General features: G+C 41.2%; 1 protein-coding gene across 1 annotated transcript in view; it reads right to left on the reverse strand.

Annotated features, from left to right (window-relative positions):
• Positions 1–24,405, reverse strand: part of si:dkey-81j8.6 (serine/threonine-protein kinase 10) — a 73,352-nt gene extending 48,947 nt beyond the window's left edge. The window contains exons 1-3 of the mRNA XM_062483519.1: positions 24,069–24,405; positions 20,227–20,391; positions 19,671–19,719 (exon numbers count right to left, since the gene is read on the reverse strand). Coding sequence (XP_062339503.1) covers positions 19,671–19,719; positions 20,227–20,391; positions 24,069–24,218 — 364 coding nt within the window. The 5' untranslated portion in view covers positions 24,219–24,405. The remainder of the gene's footprint in view (positions 1–19,670; positions 19,720–20,226; positions 20,392–24,068) is intronic.
• Between the last annotated feature and the right edge of the window lie 218 nt (positions 24,406–24,623).

Below are 24,623 nucleotides of genomic sequence, written 5' to 3' on the forward strand. Positions count from 1 at the left end.
ATTATCATTAAAAGTTGTGTCTATAAAGTCTGGAGAATTTCCACATGCTATGGAAAAATGTGTTTCTAGGTTGAGAGCTTGGATGACTGCAAATTTCCTTCTTCTAAATTCGGATAAAACCGAGGTTCAAATTTTCGGTCCTAAAAAATATAGAAATAATTTTTCCAATCTGACCTTAGACCTAGACGGCGTCAAAGTCTCTCAAAACCAGCTAGTAAAAAATTTAGGAGTCACAATGGACCCAGACCTTTCGTTTGAGTACCATATTAAGCAAATTACTAGAACTGCATTTTTCCATCTACGTAATATTGCCAAAATACGAACATTTCTCTCAAAGGATGATGCCGAAAAACTAATACATGCATTTGTTACGTCCCGATTGGACTATTGCAATGTGTTGTTCTCTGGCCTCCCAATTACCCACCTAAAAAATTTACAGCGGGTGCAAAATGCTGCTGCTAGACTATTGACCAGAACAAGAAAGTTTGATCACATAACATCTACTCTTGTCTCTCTACACTGGCTCCCTATCCAAGCCAGAGCTGACTTCAAAGTTCTACTACTAACCTACAAATCTCTGCATGGATTGGCACCACTGTACCTCTCCGGTCTCCTTGCACCCTATTGCCCCGCAAGGACACTTAGATCTCAAGATGCCGGCTATCTGGTGGTTCCCAAAATTAAGAAAAAAACAGCTGGAGGTAGGGCGTTCTCATATAGAGCGCCTCTTCTCTGGAATAAACTACCCGTCTCAATTAGGGAGTCTGATACTGTTTCGACGTTTAAAATTAGGTTAAAAACGTTATTGTTTAGTCAATTCTACGACTGTTAAAGGTAAGTATGTTACTAGTTGGAGGCAACGGGGGACGGGTTGTTTCCATCCTTATTCTTTAAGTATAACTTATTTTAGAGTTCTCTTCCCCTGGAACAGATTTCATGTTCCAAATGAGGGGGGCTGTCGCTGTCTTGGTGTGTGGGGTTGCATCAAATTCCCCTTTTTTGCTCTGTTAAATTGCTGCACCAGTCCACACTTGACCGGTGGGGATCTCATTCTATTATGACTGTAACTGTTAGCTGCTCCTGGCATTCTCTAATCCCTGCTCTCCTCTCTCTGTCCCCCCCACACACATCCCTTGTGGTGTGGGGGGTTTGAGTTGTCAGCACCTGCCTGGTCGTCGGTCAGCCAACGCTGGACCTGGTCGCGAGTCTCCCGGTCCTGTCCTACATCTATAAAGTTGAATAATGGATTTTGGTGTTTTTAAAACCCATCGACACTGTATGACTATGTTTAGCCTGTGTTCTGCTCCTCTCTCCCACCAACCGTCTCTGGAGGAGGGGATCCCTCTCTGAATTGCTCCTCCCAAGGTTTCTTCCATTTTTTTTCTCCTGTTGAGAGTTTTTTGGGAGTTTTTCCTTGTCTTCCTTGAGGGTTTAGGTTGGTTGAGGGGCAGTTCTATGGGCATATGTGAAGCCCTCTGTGACATGCTTGCGTGTAAAAAGGGCTATACAAATAAATTTGATTTGATTTGTTCTTGTAAATATAGTTCTAAAGAGCTTTAAATATCATGTTTGATATGATTTTGTTTCTTATTTTATGTATTACATTCTAGTAATAATTTTAATACTGTAACATGTACAGGGGTTACAGAGTTTGTGCTTGCAGCAGACCATTTAGTCATTTAGCAGACGCTCTTATCCAGAGCGACTTACAGTAAGTACAGGGACATTCTCCCCGAGGCAAGTAGGGTGAAGTGCCTTGCCCAAGGACACAACGTCATTTGCACGGCCGGGAATCGAACTGTCAACCTTCAGATTACTAGCCCGCTTCCCTAACCGCTCAGCCACCTGCCCCCCTACATTTACATTTATTCATTTAGCAGACACTTTTATCCAAAGCGACTTCCAAGAGAGAGCTTTACAAAGTGCATAGGTCACTGATCATAACAACAAGATAGCCACAAAAACATTGCGAGTAGCCAAAACATAAAGCACACATTGTGAACAACCAGTTACCAAGTAAGTGCCAAAGGGAAGAACCATAAGAGCATGTAGTTAAACAAGTTACAATAAAACAACATGAACCGCTATAAATGCAAGTGTACCTGTGGAAAAAGCAAGCAACAATAATAAAAACAATATATCACAGCGAGTACAAAAATTTAAATCAGTTACCACTAACCACAAGAGCAGCAAGTCTCTAAGCAAGAGTCATTGTGATCCTTGAGGAAACTAACATCGGGTCAAGCGAACCATTCCTAAGTACCGTACTCCCGGAACAAGTGCGTCTTGAGCCTTTTCTTGAAGGAGGAGAGACAGTCAGTGTCTGATGGAGGTGGGGAGTTGATTCCACCACTGGGGGGCCAGACGGGAGAAGAGCTTGTGTTGGGACCGGGCGGTCTTGAGCGGTGGGACCACCAGGCGGTTGTCTGAAGAAGACCGTAGGTGACGGGTGGGGGTGTAAGGCTGCAGGAGAGACTTGATGTAGACGAGTGCAGTCCCGTTCACTGCTCGGAAGGTCAGTACCAGGGTCTTGAATCTGATACGGGCCATGATAGGTAGCCAGTGGAGAGAGATGAGGAGCGGGGTAACATGGGAGCGTCTGGGTAGATTGTAGACCAGGCGGGCCGCTGCGTTCTGAACCCTCTGAAGAGGGCGGGTTGCACATGCTGGGAGACCAGCGAGCAGCAAGTTGCAATAGTCCAACTTGGAGAGGACAAGTGCTTGGACTAGCAGCTGGGTGGAGTGCTCAGACAGGTATCTCCTGATCTTGCGGATGTTGTAGGGGGTGAATCTACACGACCGGGAGACCGCAGCAATGTGGGCCTTGAGGGAGAGCTCGTCGTCCATGGTAACCCCAAGGTTCCTGGCAGAGGATGAAGGGGTCACCGTCGCAGATCCCAGGGTGATTACATGTTAACATATTCCCTTGTCTTGCAAGGGCACCACTTGGTCTACTGCACCCTTGATTAATGATCCAATTTGAATTTGTATGCGTTAGACAACTTTTCTGTCATATGGCCAGTGTCCCCATTTTAGTCAGGTTTGGGTGTATATAGGGAGAAGTTTTACCAATCACTTAGAGTTATGTTTACGATACAGCTCCGGTGCGTTAGGCTTCTATAGTCTTCATTGTGAATACCTTCGTTAACCATTGCTCTGAAGATATGTTTTGTATTTGATGATGTTTCATTATCATTGTATTGATTATCTTACTATTTAGATAATAAACTATTATTGTGCATTTTAAGTTACTTCTCCTTGAAACGTATCTTTCACGCTACGGCGGTGAAAACCTTGATCTAGTTTGGTTGATGCGGCTATACTGATTATATGCATAGACTTTTGAAGTAGGTTTGAAGTAGGTTTTAACCAGTCAGGTGGCTGAGCGGTTAGGGAATTGGGCTAGTAATCCGAAGGTTGCTGGTTTGATTGGCTGTGCAAAATGACGTTGTGTCCTTGGGCAAGGCACTTCACCCTACTTGCCTCAGGGAGAATGTCCCTTTACTTACTGTAAAGGGACATACTTACTTAGGGACTTACTTACTGTAAGTCGCTCTGGATAAGAGTGTCTGCTAAATGACTAAATGTAAATGTAACTTAAGGCCTCTGAGTCACTTACGGTGGATCTCCACGCTCCGAAGGAATTTACCGGAGCCTCTGAGTGGTCGGTTTACATACTAGGTCGGTGGTTAAATCCATATTATAGTAGAGATAAACAACTGATTAGTGAACACGCATACTTTAGGGTCGATGCTCTGATCAAGCAGACGATTTTGACGATTTTTGATATCTTGGAGTCAGATATTAACAAGTTAATTATCTCCCTGAACATCTAACCAGAATTGAATTGGGTTTCCCAAGCCGGGGACAAGCACCAAGCGTCTCCGGCCTTACGATTCACCACCTACACAGGTATGCCAATTTTCACAAAAGATACAGGAACTTTTGGTACTTGAACAGAACTGAACACTGACCAAAGACCCTAAACTGAGGAATATTATGGCAAATGAACTGGCTGTGCAAAATATGTCACTTTACAACATCCAACGGTTGGACCTATTGAAACACTATAGATTACAACATGGGCATTTTGGTCGAAACCAGTCCATACCCTGTCTCCATTCGGATTGCCCTTGCAACTTCAGGACATGGGGTGCAGTGCGGACACATTTGTCCAGGTATCACTCACACACAACTGAGCCAGGCCAGCTCCTTTCCTTCAAATGTTAAGTGTGTAATTCACACTGTTCCCACACAGAGAGACACTATTTTGAGTACCTTGGTGTCCACCTTAAAAAGTTTGAAACTGTGTCTTGTGTTTTTAAAGATTGTGATTACAAGACAAATATATATACAACATTCCACGGTCATAAGAGCAAGAAACATTGTCCCCATTCACCGGAAGACTTTAAGACCTCTGTTTTCCATAATTACCTAAGTCAAACACATGAAGAAAGTGAATATGTTGAAAGTGAAAACTACTGTGACTATCCTTGTGGAGGATAAAGACTTGAACAAAACTATTTTGTTCAACTATTTTCTTCCTTAAATTGGAATGCATTTTCAATGTTTCCAATACATGCACAGATAAACCAGTAGAGGAACTTAACTTCCTTACATCATCTGCATCTGGCCCAGTTATTAAAGAAATTATACTGAGCACTTTGAGCAAGCATGGCTGTACTTTTGAAGATTCTGTGATTTCAGAACTGGTAAAAGATCTTTGCGAGCTAAACCCTTTCACTGCAGCTTTAGGGGTGGATGGGCCCTTAAGCACACACTATAGGAGAGATCAATTTATAAAGGAACATCTCTCACTGACTGAGCCAGTTGAGTACATACTTGATGTAGGTGAGAAAAAAAACTTTCAGTATGTACCAATGGTACCATTATTGTCTCAACTTGTAAACAACAGACACATTCAAGACATAATATTACAGATTAGCAAATCTGATGCTTCTTCTGGATACAAATCATTGCATGATGGATCTTACCTAAGAGAAAACAGGTTTTTATCTGGAGATGAGCTTAAACTCCCACTCAATCTTTACATAGATGATTTTGAAGTATGTAACCCTCTGGGGACGTCCCGCAAGAAGCATAAAGTCACGGCTGTATACTGGGTCTTTGCAAACATCCCTGCTACCTTGCGATCTAATCTAACATCCATTTTCCTAGCCATTCTTTGTAAGGCAGATGATGTCAAGAAATATGGATACACCAAAGTGTATGGTGGAGCCACTGTTGAGAGATCTAAAATGCTTGGAAGATGATGGTATTTTTGTACCAAGTCTGGGCAAAGTGGTCAAGGGTACTGTGTTCGCCGTAGTTGCAGATAATCTGGGAGCACATTCTATAGGTGGTTGAAAGCTTTTCTTCCTCACACTTTTGTTGCTTTTGCATTGGAGATAGATCACAGATCCAGGAGCATGATGTTACAGAAGGAATGTTTCCTCTAAGGACTAAGTCCAACCATACCAAGCATGTCAAAGCAGCATTGTCTGATACCTCTAAGCCTCATCATTTTGGAGTAAATAGACAGTGTCCCATCTCTGACAAATTGAGTTACTTTCATGCCACATCAGGTTAACCCCCAACGCTTTGCATGATTTGCTTTAGGGGATCGTACCTTTGGAATTGGCACTGTGTCTGAATGTGTTTATAAAGAAGAAATACTTTTCTCTTAAGGAGCTTAACAGTTCCATCCGTCAATTTCCATACAAGTGGTATGACAAAACAAACTTTCCTCAAGCTATTCCCGAGTTTTGCATCACTCAAGAGTGTAGGAGGAAATGCACATGAAAACTGGTGCTTGATGCGGATGCTAGCTTTTATGATTGGTGACAAAGTACCAGAAGATGACAAAGCATGGCAAGTTTTGATGACCCTGAAAGATGTTGTTGAGCTTGTCATGGCTCCTTACCACACAGTTGAGACACTGGGATACCTGGAAAGCAAGATCAGTGAACACCGTTACAGGTATTTGGATGTGTTCCCAGAAGAGAAATTAAAACCAAAACATCTCTTCCTTGAACATTATCCATGGCTTACAACTGCTTTTGGACCGCTTGTGGCTCTCTGGACCATGCGTTTTGAAGCCAAACACAGATTCTTTAAAAGGATTGTGAGGCAGACTGGGTTTTTCAGAAACAATCTAATGACAATGGCAAGAAAACACCAATTAATGATTGCATACCACACTCATAATGCTAAAATTCAAAAGCCAACATTATTGGTTTCTAGAATGACCCAGGTGTCCATCGACGTTCTAACAGACAGCATTAAAGAGTCAATTGCAAAGAAATTTCTCAGGGCATTGGTCGTTAACATGACAAACAAGGTTACCATATTCGGCACCGACTATTGTGTTGGAATGTTATTACCTTTTGGATCAATAGGAGGATTGTCGGACTTTGGAGAAATACTCCAAATAATCATTGTGCATGAAAGCCCTGTCTTCGTTCTGAAGTCGCTGAGTGGGTGGTACCATGAGCACTTGAGAAGCTTCAAAGTAGAGCCCACAGCCAAGATCGAAGTCATTCAGCACGCAGAAATGAAAGATGCATAACCCTTGGCTGCATATAATACAGCAGATGGTCGAATGGTGTCCCTAAAACACTTCATTTGCACATCAGAGTAGGTTTTACACTTCATTGAGTTATTCTGTTATCATGCCATAACAATCATGTGTGTGTAACATAAGTAAACATTTCAAATTTTAACATACTACAATCTCTTCTCTTTCTTTGTCGCTACAGGTGATGACAACACATACTACAAACATATACGAAAAATAAAGCTTCCATCCGGAATTCCAAATACGGTGGAAGATCTTGTTTCTATCATCGTTGATGTTACGGCCTGTAGGGCCTTGTGTTAGGGTTGGTCTGCCTATTGAGTTTGCCCCTCCCTTTTTGTTCTCCTCCCTGTCGTTGTCCACAGGTGGCTGTCTGCGATTGGCTGTGCTCGATCCGGACTCCGCTCAATCCCGATCCCGTCCGTCTTCCCCGCTGCCTTTAAGACCCCGGAACCGTCTTCAGGGCGGGGAGTCAAACATTCGCGTTCTGTTTGTGCTCCTGCTAAGTTCTGTCAGTAACAGAGTCACTGTGTTTGTGTTTTGTGTTGTTCGTTGGTCGCTCACAGGAGAGAGGGGACAGGTAAGCCGCCCATGGGCCTACACTCCCATCACGCAGCGTACTCCCTTGTTAACGCACTAGGCAAGGAACGGTGCCGCCCCATGTAATTTTTGATAGAGAGGCATTATTTGGGTTAGGCAGGGTATTTAGCACTTTTATTGTTTTCATTCCTTTGGCACCGTTCATGGTCCCCTTGTTCTCCTGTGACGCCTTATCTGTTTGTGTAATAAACACACGGTTACATATACACCCTCGTTTGTGTTTGTGTTGGCTGCTAGTTGTTAGTCCCTCCGTTGCCCCTAGATGTCGGAAGCCTTCCGCAGTTTGCTCAGCCCAGGGAGGGTCGTAACAGTTGAAACATTCCAGTTTGGATTATTGTACGAGGACAAAGATTTGTCACCTTAACAGCCGATCTGTATGACAAGGCCACTGTGAAAATTGTAAGAAAAGAGCCTCTGGTCACCCTTGACTTGTGTCCACTAGATGAATCTTGTCTGTCCTCTACCCTGAGTTCAGCAGACAGCTACCCTGAAGATAATAGTGAAGTAGACACCAACGCTGTGGATGACTCTGCATCATCCAGCTCACAAGACACCATTCTCCTCCCTGCGTCATGCTGCTCTGCTCCATGGCCAGTGCCGTTTCAAGTCCCAAAGTTTTCCCGCAATGTTGAACTTATCCTCGCAGAGGCAAACAAGACATATCATGCCAATGGAACACACTTCCATGATGCCAGTGTTAAATCGGCAATAATGCAAGACCTTGCCAAAGCCATATTCTCTTACTCAGCCTACCCTTCAGGTCAGAAAATTTGCTCAGTGGCTGAAGCCCTTGTTGAGAAGTTTCCATGCTTTAACTAGCCTGGGTCCTTTGCAGGGATGTATGGTTGGCAGCAACGCCTCAAGTACAAGATGCACAACTACCGTGCATTAAAGAGGAAGCAAAGGAGTGATGCAGCCCCAGCCAAAAATGTTAAAAGGCCAAAGAAAGCAGAGGTCAATTATCTTCCTCCCCACCCTGTTGGAGAAAATGAGGACACGTTGGAGAAAGAGACTTGAGTTAGTTGAAGAAACAAAAAAGAAGAATAACGCAAAGATAATCGGAGAAAACATTTCCAAAACCTTTTCAATGCGAAGAGTGGAGGTGGTGACCCTCAGCCCAGCTGTCAGTGTCTTCAAAGAGAGTTGGCCTGGATTATTCAGTGAGGCTCAAGTAAGAATGTTTTGTTAATTATTTTATTTTTGTTCACCAAGTTCATCTCATTTGTCTACTCAAACTTAGTTTTGGGTCTTTTAGAATTGGTAACTATCATTGAGAAAGTTGTGTGAATTGAGAATGTTCCTTTACTCATTTCCTAGATCAAAGAGGAGTTCAGACGAATAACAACAATTTCCCTGGAACAGACGTTCATGCTGAAGCTTGACAGGTACACACCACGTCTTCTGCAGTTGAAAGGAGGAGCTGCTGGTACCAGGATGCTTAATCTCCTGAACATTGTAAATTAGGTGTAGTTGTTGTTTTTTTGTTTTTTCACAAAAAGTGTAAAGAATTTGCAGAAATAAGTTTAGTCACTAAAATGCATCTATTTAGAGTCCCAATGTGTCGAGCAAAAGAGGGATGCAGTTGTCTGTTGCCTAATTGAGTACCTTGGGGAACGTCAAGAGGAGCTATTCCAACACTGCCAGGTATGTTATTAAATGATCGACTAAGGTATCACATGGCTTGCCCTGATGTAATTGTTTAGTGTTAGATACCAATCACACATGGATATACAGTATATACATAGATATGGCATTGGCCACCGCTGTTTATTGGAGCGATATGTCGGCGATGTGGCCATTTTGGGACTGACATGCCACGCCTCCTAATGCAAGTGTTGTTTTTGTGTCTTTTTTTAAGATGGAGGACGTACATGACGGCCACATGGACCAAACCATGAAGGTGCTTGTGATCCATAATCCTGCAGCCGAAGAGAATCCAGCAGACGTGTCGATTGCAGGGCTCTCAAGTGTCACGCATTGAGCGTGACAGTCACTCATTTCGGTCTTTTGTCACAGACTCCCGCCACACATTGTATTTCTCACGCGGAAAAACTATTTATAATATATTTAATATGCCGCAGCGCTCAACCGATCAAAAAACAGAAAGGGGCTACACAATAGCCAATCAGAAAATAGCACTATTGTATCTGGGTAAGATTTAACGCAAAAACCAATGAAGAAAAAGCATATCCTGGAATTGTTCACGTGATTCTGCTACAACATCTTCCGAAAGTTTCGTTCACCCACAGAGGAAACCACTGGAGCTCGAGCATCACTTTGAGCACAGAGTAGGCTAAGTCATGATCTCCTGTTTTAATGTTACAACAAATTCACAACTTGTTTGACACAAACAATGACAACTTGACTGCTGTTAGAAAATGTTTCACAGATAATTAGCATCAGTTTTTCATGTGTCTGTAACTTAGCCAACAGTTTTACAGCCTGTTCACTGACAACACCTGCTCAGAACAAGTATTCTAGGCCTAGTCATATTTTTGTTATCACACGATGACTGACATATTGTCACATTATAAACATCTCTCCAAATAGGCTTAATAATGTTATTAGCACTAAATACATTTAAGTGTATTGCATAGTTGATGTTATAGGTCACTTTTAAAATCATGTCATATTTTATAATTATATCCTGGCCATGGATGCATTAATCACTGCATCTGTCTTTCAAAGATGTCAGGTTAAAAGTAATTCGTTCATTAATTGGGGGGGGGGGGGGGGGGGTCACTCTTGCCTGTCTTCATCATGAGGCTTTGGACCTTCTTGAGCAGTTTTGCTCCATCAAGCTCCAAAGTTTCTGAAATACTACAAAAGTATACTTGAGCTTCTTGGGATACTCAAGGTTGAGGGCGTAGAAACTGCTCAAGAAGGTCCAAAGCCTCAAAAGTAAGCTACTGATGAACTGTTTGTAACCGTGTTGCCGCACAGACTGTTTTCTTCTTCATCCCAAAGGACTTTTTGGATCTTGGAACTTACGTTTGATTTTCTTCTATCTTAAATTGGTTGGAAATGTACTTAATTGCCTATGTAAAAGCATGTCTCTCTAAATGAGTTAGAGTACATTGAGTAAAAAAAATAAATTAAAGTGAGCTAATGTGATCTTAAATGCACAAAACTCACATTTTTTACGTTTAAACTGTTGGTCAATAAGACAGTGTTTATCATAGAATAGAATAGACTTTATTTGTCATTGTGCATTAGATACACAACAAAATTTGCTTGTGCAAACCAAAAAACAAAAAACTGCTTACATCTACATACACCCTTCAACCACACTAAAGCACACTGAAGCATGCTTGCAACCCCATGCACTCACACATAAATATATTAAAAACATAAATAGGGAGATCATCAAGACATCGTATACAATATATTATTTGGAAAGACATAAAATGGATTGCATATATAATTTACTTGTACTACGTAGAGTGGAAAGGGCTATTTTTTAACATTTGATTGAATATTTATTTTTTGTTGACATGATCAATTATATCCTTTGTCTGACAATATTTTTTTAAGTAAAGCTTACCTTCCCTGAATAAGTAATGGTTAATAAGTCATATTGTCCAATTATTAATAACAATTATTAGGTATTAAGTGCTTACAATCTAGAGTTAATATTATAAATACTTTTTGTAAGTAATCAGTTGTATAAAGTGTTTATAAATGTTAGGTAGACTTTACCTAATTTATTTTTGTGTATCATAGTTGTAAAACGTAGGTACACTTTACTTTAAACATGTGGTGAAATCTACCCAAACAGAGTGCAAATTGTTACCTCACATTTATTGAGTATATTCTACAGGTTGTTTGTTTTAGTGTAGTAATGTGTAATCTATTACTTTTTTTTGAGTAACTACCCCAACACTGCTCGAAAGTGTCCACAGAGAAACTAAGCTGGAAGCTAGCGAAAAATCTATTTTAAACCTTAAGAGAGATGCCGACCCGTTTCCACAATGACTGCTAACATAGTATAATTTATTCACACAAATATATGATTATTTTTGAATTTAGAAGCCTTTTTGATGTTTAAGATTGTTTGAAATAAACGTTCTTCTTTAAAGAAACACTATTTTGCGTCTGTAGCCTACTGTGTCTAAAATGTTCTTGCTAATTTTTTACAAAGTCAAAATTGCTACTATTAAAAGTAAAAGTAATATATATGTAATAATATTACTTTGGACAGAAAGTAATAATGTAACTTAATCACACTACTCTTACTGAACAATAATAAGTAATAACTAATATATTACTTTTTAGTAACTTCCCCCAACATCTGAATTGAACTGAACTGAATAGAAAATTTATGGTGAACATACTTTCTGACAGTCTTTTAACTGGTTATTCATTGGTTTACTCTGATTTACTCAGCTTATGCGTGACACTTACAAACTTCAGAAAGCAACACCACGAAGAAGCTTATCATGTCTGACAAATGTTTACAGTCCACCCCTATAACTGAGAGTCACACAAAGCAAATAGTTTAAAATGCATAGAAAACCCTGCTGAGACTAGTGAGAAAGAGTTTTGCTGCTTGCAAACACAAAAGGTGTTTTGCAAGCAGTGCAGATGAGCATGCCGTGTAACAGTCAACTTCCCCCCCCCCCTCCACGGTCCCCATTATACTATGTTCTGGGTGAATCCTCGATTCTGATTGGCTGCAGGGGTGTCCATTATCAGGTGATATATGGACACCTACTACGTAGTTGCAGCAAAACTGTCTGTTCACCGTTCTAAATTATTGCGCTGGCTACATAGTATGAGCCTGTACAAAGTGTCTGAAATAATTAACCATAACAACAGGGACGGAGTCAAAGCCTAGCATGTAATTAGCTACAACAATGAGTGACTTCAATATTTCTTTTAACCTATTTGGGAAATGTTACTTTTGTGAATTTATGTCAGTGTCACGTAACCGCTCATGTCACATCCCATTTGCTATTTGTTGTGTTGTACAATGACTTGGAGTAACCACCAGAGGGGGTACTACAACGCTGATACATTTAGTAAAATGCTGTACGCAGAGGAAGAGTGAAGTAAAGAGAAACTGAAGCTGCGCACGTTTCTTGATTGCTGAGTCTACTTTTTCAATGCTACAATACCACATTTTTGGCGACGAGTATGTCTATTTATGTGCCTTTACCTGCTCCATTCATGCCCTGCCCAGGGGAACCAGCAATACCGTTTCCAACATGGTTGAAAATGTTCAAAAACTACATGTTGGTGATAGCCGCTACTGGAGATAGCTGGCTTGAAGAAAGAAAGCGCGCGGTTTTACTTCATGCACTGTCGACCGAGGGTCAGAGACTTTTCTATGACCAATTATTTGTTTGTTAACCCGGTAGACTGCATAGTCTTAGGGGGCAGCCATGTCCTCACGTCATGTCACAAAGTTCATAATTTTAGAGTTTTACAGTCAATTCTGCACCTAAAAAGTCGAGCAGGGCAGGTTTCAAGAGATATGGGAATTCTGCTTTTAGCTAGCTGGTCCGATTATTTTTGTGATTTGTGTAAAACTGGCAATCTGAGTGAAACTGCGTCCCCGTTACACTCGCTCACTGGCAGTGTGCACAATGTTGTATTTCACTCCATTCTACACTATAAACATCAGGGAGGCTGCCTTTTGTAGATACAAGCCTACTGAAGATAGCCAGCAACTCGGATTTCTTTAACCGATCCTGTTCCATTTGTCATTTGCCTGAGAAAGTGACCTCTGTTAGCCAGGCTAGTTTTGCCCTATCACTTGGTCAGGCTATTTAAAGATATCGGGTCAAGTGACTTTTGTGCATGGATAAATGAAACGCAAATGCCTCAAAAAGTTAATGTCAAGCCCTGAAATCCAGTGGCCAGAGATATATGATGACCTGATCGACACTCCAAGTGTACTATACCCGGGAGAAATTCGTCTTTTGCATCCGACATGCGCAGTTGAGCATGCTTGACAGTCGTGTGACGTAAGGTGATAATTGGTCTACACAATACCCGATAGTGGAACCACGTATACTGCTGCACTTACAGGACATTTTGTGCCCAATGTTAATGTCATTGCTGAGCGACACAGGTTTCGACAAAGAGCCCAGAGACCGGATGAGACAGTAAATCAGTTCCTAGCTTCACTGCGTGAGTTAGCTGCAGCATGTGATTTTGGCAACATGGAGGACCAAATGCTACGTGACCAGCTAATCGAGCGTGTTGCAAATACTCACATAAGAGACAGACTTTTAAGGCCATTGCACACTTGAGTCCGAAATTCGTATCCGAAATGTTCGCACGTTAAAAAATAAATACGACCTAACGTTATGTCAATCACGCTTACACACTGCCTCCGAAACTTTCGTCCGTCAAAAAAAAGTTCAGATAGGGTTCGATTTTCTACGTATTTGCATCCATAGGCAGCATTTTGATATTTTTTTTGGCAATACAGAGCCACCGAATGTTGAGGCTGACGATTGCGAAAAAACGCATTCGAAAATTTCGCACTCAGTGTGCAAGGGCCTTTACTTGAGCCGGACCTAACGCTTTCTAAAGCTACTACATTAACACTGCAAATCAAGAGTGGATTAAGAGATGCTAATATCCTCTCCGATGCTAATGCTACGGCAGCTGCTGCTCCGGTGAGAGCTATATAGAAGCAGCCAAAGTCAAGTCGACGCTGGGACAAGAAGCCTGTGACTCCTGCCAAGGTCCGACAATCGGATAACCACCGTTCCTGCTTTCGTTGTGGATCTACTGCTCATCTTGCCAACAACCCTGCTTGTCCTGCTGTTAAAGTTACATGCTGGTGTGATTTGTTGTGATTAATGAGCCCACAGTTCTTTACATGAACAATGCTGTGCAAGATAAAATCAATTGCACTGTCGAAGTGACCGTTCATGGACAATGCAAGGACATTGAGCTGATTGTAGATACAGGGTCATCTGTTTCTATTATTCCACAGAGCACTTGCTACACTCTCTTTCCGAAATGTGTCTTAACTGAACCTACATTTGCTCTTGTTACTTATGCTAAAGAGAAAATCACTGTTAAAGGGTTCTTAAAAGCTACTATTATACATGATGGTCATTCTACTGTAGGCACTGGTTATGGTTGAGTCAGGTGCAGCTCTCCTTGGCTTAAACTTATTTGAGGCATTGCGAATGCAATGCCTCAAATAACTTCAAGGGATAACTTCAAGGGATAACTTCAAGGGAGGAGAGTTGTAACTACTGTCCCTTATTACCAGTCTCAAATGCCTACTACTACTGGTACTTGTGTGCCAAGTACTGAAACAGATAATGCTCCAGAGGTTGTAGTTCAGGAAATAGGCTGTGCTAAAAGCTTTGTCCACAAAGTGCAAATGCTGCCCAATGCTGCTCCTGTTCATCAAAAACTGAGGAGACTCCCATTTTCAGTGAGACAAGCTGTTTCAGAGGAGATAAAAGATCTTCAAGACAAGGGGATAATAGAGCGCATTGATGCTTCTCCTTGGGTCTCTCCCATAGTTGTGACACAGAGGAGAGATGGCGGGAGACCACGCATGTGTGTGGATCTGAGAGAGCCAAACAAGGCTATTGTTGCGGACTGTCATCCCTTACCACACATGGATGAACTGTTCTCAAACCTGAGAGGGGCTACTGTTTTCTCCACTATTGACCTAGCTTCTGCCTACCACCAACTGCTACTGCATCCTGAAAGTCGTGATATTACTGAATTTATCACTCATGAAGGACTTTTTATGCAGGGTGCCATTTGGCTTAGCTTCGGCTCCATCAGCCTTTCAGAAAATGATGTCAATCGTTCTTGCAGGTTTGCCAGGTGTACAAGCGTACCTGGATGACATCATCTGCTATGGTGCCACACAAAAGGACCATGATGACAACTTGCGCAAAGTGTTACATGCAACCAATGCTGGACTCAAACTAAACATGCACAAATGCAAGTTCAACCAGTCATCCCTGAACTACCTGGGACACACTATTTCAAAAGATGGACTTTGCCCTGACCAGGACAGACTTACTGAAGTGATCAATGCTCCTACCCCACATGATACGTCTTCCCTGAGATCTTTCCTTGGTCTCGCATCCTGGTACAGTAAGTTCATTCCAGATTTTGCCACAGTTGCTGAGCCACTACGTGCAGTGCTCAGAGACTCTACTGATTTAAACTTCAGGTGGTCAATTCAAGCAAAGACTAGCTTTACTGCACTCAAAGGACTAATAGTTAATAGCCCTGCATTAGCTCTGTATGACCCTGAGTTGCCGACCTACGTTAGTACTGATGCTTCTGATTATGGACTGGGTGCGGTAATGACACGAATGCGTTCAGATCAAAGTGAGAGAGTTATAGCGATTGCGTCCAGAACACTCTCCCCTGCCGAACACAAATACTCTACAGTTGAACGTGAAGCACTTGCGTGTGGGCTGTAGAAAGGTGGAGGACCTACCTCTGGGGACGCCGTTTTGTCTTCCGTACAGATCATCAGGCACTTACAACACTGCTCACCTCCAAAGGTTCTGACCGTGCTGGACTCAGAATCGCCAGGTGGTCAGCCCGACTGCTTTGTTTCACTTATGACATCACTTACCGCCCAGGACATCTGAACGTGACTGCAGATTGCCTCTCTAGGCTGCCACTGACTGCTGCAAACGAGGCCACAGATGAACCGGATATGATTGCTGCTGTGTTCAAAGAGTCACTGTGTGCCATTTCGCTTTTCACTTCTGTTCACTTCTGCCTGTGAAAGCTGTCCAGAGCTGATACTGTTACGTCAGCAGATTGAGAAAGGTTGGCCCAAATCCAAGAAAGGCCTACCAGAGAACATTACACCATATTTTCAGGTACGAGACGAGCTGTCAGTACACGATTCACTCATTATGAGAGGGACTGATCGCTTGGTTGATTTGGCACATGAGGGACACCAAGGTATAGTCCGTACCAAACAGAGGTTGCGTGAGCTTTACTGGTGGCCACAACTAGACAAACTAGTACACTCTGTCATTGCCTCCTGTGTTAACTGTCAGTTCAGTGATAAAGTTGCTGTTACTGCTCCTGCACCGCTTATAACAGTTGACCTGCCAAGTAGGCCATGGGAAAAAGTTGCTATTGACATTTCAGGACCTTTTGAAAACGCTACTTGGGACTGTCATTTTGCCATTGTACTCACAGACTACTACAGTAAATGGCCTGAGGTTGCATTTTCCTCCACTGTCACTTCAGATGCTGTCATTTGCTTTTTAGCCACTGTGTTCAGTAGGGAGGGTAATCCAAAATTCCTAGTCTCAGATAATGGATGTCAGTTTACTTCCCATGCCTTTGCAAACTTTCTGTGAGAGAGAGATACAGCACCTGAGATCTAGTGTGTACTACCCAAAAGCAAATGGTGCTGTTGAGAGATTTAACATAGTACTGAAAGAGTGCATACAGACAACAGAAAGAAGTTGCAGACCATGGAAAGAGGCTGTTACCGAGTTTTTCCACAACTACAGAGCCACTCCGCATGCAACTGCTGGTGCAACCCCATTTGAGCCACTCCGAAATAGGAAAATGCGCACCAAACTGAACATTCTTCCTGTAGCAAACAAAAACAAAATGCATGCACAAATCAAAGAAACTGTAAAGAAAAAACTGAACCGAATGAAGGAATACACAGACAAGAGAATGCGAGCAAAACCACCTACATTCAAAGTGAGTGACACTGTTCGTGTTCGCCGACCTGAACATGTTCCCAAAGGATCATCCAAGTTCACAGAACCACTGACTGTGATGAGAAAAGTCGGACAAAATACTTACCTTCTGAGTGATGGACGCAAGTGGAATGCTTCAAAACTTGCACATTTTCCAAAACAAGCCTTAAGTGGTTTTGACCAAAACCATGACACTGTATTTGATACTCTTGCACTGCCTGAAAATCCTAATATACCTGATCCAGTCCTATACGTAGCCAGAGAGCTAGAAGCACACCAAGATGGCTGACAGGTTTTGTAAGATAAAGTGAAAGCTAAACTTAACCCATTACTGTTGTTAGTGGTACACATGTTATAAACACTACAGTCTTGTTATGAAAGTGTTGTAATATGAGGTTACAAGTCTGATGCAATATCACAAATGATTTAATTCGTTGTAGTAGATCAGATGATTCATAAATATTATTATATTACTGTTGGTAATACAAATTGTAAGTCTGCTAACCTAACTCGTGTTACATAAGAGTTACACAGTATAAATGTTCACATACTAATAAGTAATTGCTTCAGAAAAAGGGAAAATGTTGTGTTGTACAATGACTTGGAGTAACCACCAGAGGGGGTACTACAACGCTGATACATTTAGTAAAATGCGCAAATGTACGCAGAGGAAGAGTGAAGTAAAGAGAAACTGAAGCTGCGCACGTCTCTTGATTGCTGAGTCTACTTTTTCAATGCTACAAAACCACATTTTTGGCGACGAGTATGTCTATTTATGTGCCTTTACCTGCTCCATTCATGCCCTGCCCAGGGGAACCAGCAATACCGTTTCCAACATGGTTGAAAATGTTCAAAAACTACATGTTACACGAATCTTTTTTCGAGTCATTCGTTCATTTCAACGGGGGGGGGGGGGGGGGCGTCCACTGCAAACACGTATCATATTCTCATGTAGGTTAGTGCATGACATGTGCACCAGCAGATACAATTTTAAAAGAAATTCCTGCATTAAAATAATGTATCATGACAGTTTGTATGATTTGGTCATTTATTATCACACTAGAATTTAATTAATCACGGCAAACAATTACAGTGCACTAAACTGTAAGTCTAAATGTTAAGTGAAAATAACAAAACCAGTCAGTATGATGACTTGAGCGAATATCATTCACATCTTACTAAAACAGCGGCCATGCAAAAGGGAATGAGGAAACTGTTTCCTCTACTAAAAAATTCTATGCAGGTCACGTGAAAAATGATCCAAAGACTTGTAGAAAAACCGAGTCGGGAAATGAATGAATCGTTCGTTTCCTCTAGCTACCACTACACTCTAGCTACCTCTAGCCCCCCACTCCATTAACAACTCTCACCTGGCCAATGACCTGAATGAGTTCTACTGACGATTTGAAAGACAATTGGTCTGTCCTGACCCACACATACCCACCCCAGAGGCCCCCTCCACCACCTTGGGGGCACATCCTATGCTAGGATCCTGTTTGGACTTAACCTCTGCCTTCAGAACCATCATCCCAGCTCTGCTACAGGACTAGCTCTACCAGAAAAACGTGCCTGACTCCACCTGCAGGTGGATCACTGACTTCCTGTCTGACAGGAAGCAGTGCGGGAAGATGGGGAAACACGTCTCCGACTCCCGGTCCATCAGCACTGGATCTCCTCAGGGCTGCGTCCTTTCCCCCCTGCTCTTCTCCTTGTACACCAACAGCTGCACCTCCAACCATCAGTCCATCAAACTCCTGAAGTTTGCGGATGACACTACCCTCATTGGACTCATCTCTGGTGGGGATGAGTCTGGCTACAGGTGGGAAGCTGACAACCTAGTGAACTGGTGCAGCCAGAACAACTTAGAGCTCAATGCTATTAAGACAGTGGAGACACTCAGCCCCGTCACCCTGTGCGACTCCCCAGTCAACACTGTGGAGTCCTTCTGCTTCCTGGGCACTATCCTCTCCCAGAACCTCAAATGGGAACTGAACATCAGCTCCCTCACCAAGAAAGCACAACAGAGGATGTACTTCCTGCGGCAGCGGAAGAAGTTCAACCTGCCAAAGACAATGATGGTGCACTTCTACACAGCCATCATTGAGTCCATCCTCACCTCTTCCATCACCATCTGGTACGCTGCTGCCACTGCCAAGGACAAGAGCAGACTGCAGTGTATCATCCGCACTGCTGAGAAGGTGATTGGCTGCAATCTGCTATCTCTCTAGGACCTGCACACCTCTAGGTCCCTAAAGCGAGCAAGAAATATTGTGTCTGACTCCTCCCATCCTGGACACACACTGTTGAAGCCACTCCCCTCGGGCAGGAGGCTGCGGTCCATCAGGACCGAAACCTCACACCACAAGAACATTTTCTTTCCGTCTGCAGCTGGCCTCATCAATAATGCCCAAAACTCCAAACTGTCACTTGCATTTTCATAAAATCCATCTTTCACTTTACTGCACATTGCAATTTTTGCACCAACCAATGTTGCACACTTCTCTATATCTTATTTCATATTTCTATATTTCATATTTTAGATTGTATAGAATTAGAGTTAGATACTGCACCTTCCTGCCATAGTAAATTCCTTGTTTGTGCAAACTTACTTGGCAAATAAATCAGTTTCTGATTCTGACCTTAGCATTTGAAAACAAGTGTTTAGACATATTTAAAATGTATTTATTCAAAACTGTATATGTTCGAGGCAGTGTTTTTAAACTCTTGATTTCATATTAAAATGTCACCTATTTAACTCCCACTTTTCACCTACTACACATATGTCAAATTTCATAATAAATGTTTGATGCACTTACCCAGTATGATGTCATCCAGTGCACCCCCTGGACAAAATTCTACCATGATCTTGGACAGAGAAATAATCTCTATTAGTAATGATTAATTACCACACAAAGTAACTAAAACAATTTTCAAAGCGAAAGAACAACTCTTTCGCTTTCATTAAACTTGGAAAGTTTGATCAATTCCACTGCCAAACTTTACTCAATTTTATATTAAGGCACTACTGGTTTGAGATGGCATTTAATAGGCAACTTAACTACAAGGACGTGTTTAAGTTTTTTGTTCCAATACTAATAAATATTAGACTTTATTTTGTACACTAGCCTTTCAAAACATTGACTACTGACATTGACAACTCAACACAGAGTCTAACCATCTTAAAAGCATCAAAACACATTTTGGTTCAATTACTAGACTGATAACTACATTTCACGAGAACAAGCACAGATTCACACTCATTGAGCATTGAAACTTGATTACCAACCATAAAGTAATGTTAGAACATGTGTTTATTGTCTAATATGTTCATTAGTTACTATTCAAAGACCAACATATATACAAATTCCTCACCCATAACCAACCCTCAAAGAAGGTGGCATCCAAAAATGCAAGAACGTTGTCATGGTGACAGGTTGCCAGGATGTCAATTTCAGTAATGTGGTCCTCAAGCTGCTCCTCATTGCGCACCTTGATCACTTTAGCAGCTGCTGCAGTACCTTTTTTCTTGTTCTGCACCTAGACACAAAGGAATGGAATGAAGATAAGTAAGGAGAAGGCATGTCACAGTGGTCTGAATTCTAGGCCTTTCTGAAGATATTTTTGGAGAAAAAAACATATACCTTAAAAATATTCCTTTATTCATGATAATGTAGTCAGTAGTATCATTTTACAGTTATTACATAATAGTGTAATAAGGATCTTGGTGTGTAGGTTAAGACATATGCAAAGTAAGGACATAATTACAAACATGTATTTGCCATACTACGTTGTGCTGTTCATAATCCACAGATACATATAACTCTAAATCAGTATCACCAAGATACGATTTTAGACTTCAGTTATTGTTCCCTAACAAAACAAATCAATATTTATTTTTTCAAATAATGTCACAGAGGGCTTAACTGATGCCCACTGGTCAGCACTTATAACCAATCCAAATCTTCAAAGAAGACATGAAAAAATTTTAATCCATGAAAATAGATTAACATAAAAATGGAAGAAACCTTGAGAGGATATACCACTTAATTAACATATTTAATTAACTTCCATATATTTGTCTTACAATTCTTAATAAATTAAACACAAAAGTAATGCATTTTGTAAGAAAATACTGTTTTTCTTCTCACCCTCCGCCCCTCGAACCAACAAAAAAAATCATGGCTTTTCTGTCTGTCTCCTCATGAATGCCCTCCCACAACCTGAATCTCAATCCCGACTAGACAAAGCTACTCTTCATCCCTACCAGATCGTCTCTGGCCCTCCATCACTATTGACAGCATCTCTGTGACAGCCTCTCACTTGCCAAGAAACCTGGCCTTCATCCTCAATGACAACCTTTCAAGATTTCAAGAAAAGCATCGCTCACATGGCGCAGAACTGCCTGAATTCCCTGCTCAAAATAAAGAGGATTTGTTTATAATAAACCCCTTAAAAAAAGGTCGGAAACGTTATTTCGGTTGATTATTCCTCCCCTTCAATAATACCAATTTGTATTGTATTCTATATCATTGGAAAGCCTGATTAGTCACCTTTACAACGAGGTACAACTTGTAAGGATCGTGCATTTGTGGAATGAGCAACACAGCTAACCGTGTGGGTAGCGCCCCCAAAAAGATGTGCCAAAATCCCCTACAATATTCTTCTGTTGGTATTCACTCTCGTTTACACTACAGATAATGATTCTATCTTATATTATAAGGTAATGTCTCACACACAAACATTAAATCCCAACAAAGACAGTTCCCAGAGACTTCTCTATGAAACGGATTTCAACAAAATGTGGTGGAATCACTTAAACCATGGAAAATGAATGATAATCCACCTTCATATTCTTTTGTAACTTCTCATTTAAAAGTGGATCATTATAGCTCATGAGTGCAGAGGAAATTGTACACAATTGAAAAGCTTCTGTGCATGCCCAAAAAAGAGCAGGTTTTAGATGCTAAGTGCAATGTCACATCCAAAATCCTTTCCAAAAGTGCTTTATTATTCTCTTTTTGCATGGATCAGGCTCTGCAGCTGCCTGTCTAATCCTGTAATGTCATTAAGTAAAATGATGTGTAGCAGTGTACTGTACATTCTGTGTAATTTCACTATTCTTATCAGTTATATCATACTAAATGGATCTGGACAATACAATGAAGACAAATAGGAAAAAGGCACAGTAAAATATTGTGTTAATATAGTTGTTTATTTGTGTGTTCACATTGTACTTCTCTCTGGGTTTAGTGGGAAAACATTTTAAATGTTTTAAAATTGTATAATGTATCAGGTTAGCCCTTGGGCTGGGACTGCACTGATCATTGAACTGATAATGTTCAAACAATCATCGATCTTTTTGAGTTTAAAGTGTTTTCGTGAATATTTTAAAGAGAGTACACTGTTCCAAATGAACGCAAACATGGAGGAAACACCTGAAACCACCATTTGAACAAATCAGGGCTACCCCTACCCCTCCCAGGTAAAGTACTCACCACTGCCTACTGGAGTAGCTCCAATTGAAGTCAGTGGAATCACATGACATGTTTACCCCTTGTGCCACTTTTATCCACCTCCTTGAGCTTAAGGCTTGTTAGTGTAGTGGTCAGGCAAAAGGTTAATGTGATTATCTGTCACAGTCTATTCCCACTGCCATCCTCTCCTCATCTAAACCTCTGTGACAGGTTTGCTGTCCTTGCCTCACTATCCCTGGACCCTGCACCCTCTTTTAGTTCCATTCATGGCTGAAGTAAATTTGACGGGTGTGCAGCCTGACAATGGGAACAGCCAGGAGACTGTTGATGTTGGGCATTCAAGCGTCTAGGATGTTCGATGGATGCATTTAGTTTTAAATACTAACCTGGAGCTATGGCATTTATTGGCAGTTATTTGATTTGTTATCTATTTATCTAGTCTTACTCTCTTACCCACAATATTTGGGGCTATCTTGTTGTTATGATCAGTGACCTATGCACTTTTGTAAAGCTGTCTCTTGGTAGTCGCTTTGGATAAAAGCATCTGCTAAATGAATAAATGTAATGTAAATGTAATGTAATTTCCAGAGCTGAAGTCAAATTAAGCATTCTCAAGGTCCGATGTTAGGTTTTGGCTAAGCCCCAAATGTTAACAATGTCTGGCAATGGCCCTGGTTATGATTGTTGACAAGTTAGTACTTTGCATTAACCCTCGGGTTGTTATAAAATATAAAAAATAATACGATCCCTCTCCTTAATCATGATACCCCAGTGACATGATATGTCACTGCTTTCAACAATTTTACCATTTAAAGACACAGCCTAATAACGTTGTTATAAGCATTTCACACCCTAATCCTAAAGGGAAGGACCCCTTGAGCCCTGACCCCAATTCTGCTTTCATATCACCCAGTTGCCTTGGATCCAGACTAATCTGCCAGTTCATTGTTTATTTGCTCTGGCAGATGGGTCTGGCCACCATCCCATTCAAACTGATGTTTGCAAACAACCAAGGTTGTTTACGTTTTATTGCTTTGATTGTCTGTGTCTATCCAATTCTATTCTATTCAGTGCTCCAGAGGTATTTTTGTCTGAGCCCTTGATAACGCCCCTTGGAAATCTAAAATGAAGTGAGAGGTTCCATACTAATATACAATTATGAGTTGGTCGGGCAGTGCCAGGCTGAAATGACAGCACTCACAACTTCCAATTACAGTAAATGGAATGCTCAAGCAGTGCTTATTTATCAGATTATAGACTGGTGTGATAAAAAAAAGTGTTTCTGGGATGGTCTTGAAATAAGAAAAGTTTGTATTTTTTTGTTGTTGAAGAAATTGATTTTAGCAGTGGGCAAGGGGAAAAATAGCATAGAGGTGCAAGGTGACATTCTCATAACAAACGTATTATAAGTACAAATGTAATAATGCAGTACAGGCAGAACTGAAATAATCAGCTTTTTACCTAAGGTTGATGTACAGTAAGTAATTCTGTGAAGAAAAGGGAATATCATGGATTTAATGATAGACATTAGGGTTAGCCATAACCCTAAAATATAAATGGCTGTACATCTGACTAAATTCAACTAATAGCTGAAAGACATCGCCTTAGGTTTTACTGTTCAAAATTGTATTTTTTCATCTCTGTTTATATGTTTTTATATTCTTTACCAGCTTAGTCATTTGGGATTTTCTAATGAAATAGAGGTCTTAAGTATTGGGGCACTATTTACAGCATTCTTACCTTATAGACCTTCCCGAAGGCCCCATCTCCAAGTTCTCCCTGTGTCTCCCATGTCTCTCGTGGGTCAATGTCCCTTTGTAAGTTCTCATAGTATTTGACCTTCTTTTTCTCAGCTCCCAAGTGCAGGATGCGCATGATGATGGATGCCATTTCATGTACCTACCCTTTCTCTTTAACCTTAGTGTCTTCTCTGACCACACTGATCCTCAGACAAGTAATTAGGCTATTGATTACTCCAATACCAGTTTTATTGTCCATCCAGCCATATCCACGAAAGCCAATCCCAATATTAATACTCTAACTCTGAAATGAATGCCAGTAAACTATCAGAAGTCTACTCTAGTGTGTGTACAATGTAGAAGCATGACAGAAAGGCAAACGACTTAATGCGCCTGCATACCTCTGCTACTCAGGAAGCTGCTACACCACATCCTGTACACAAAACAAAAAAGTGTGCAGTGAAGACCAAACAGAATGATTGCATAAGCTTATGTGGCAGTTTGATGCAAACATCAGGTAAAATTCTTGACTTTCAGCTGCCCTTATAAATATAAA

Source organism: Osmerus eperlanus, chromosome 1 (assembly GCF_963692335.1).
Source record: "Osmerus eperlanus chromosome 1, fOsmEpe2.1, whole genome shotgun sequence".
NCBI classification, from domain to species: Eukaryota; Metazoa; Chordata; class Actinopteri; order Osmeriformes; family Osmeridae; genus Osmerus; species Osmerus eperlanus.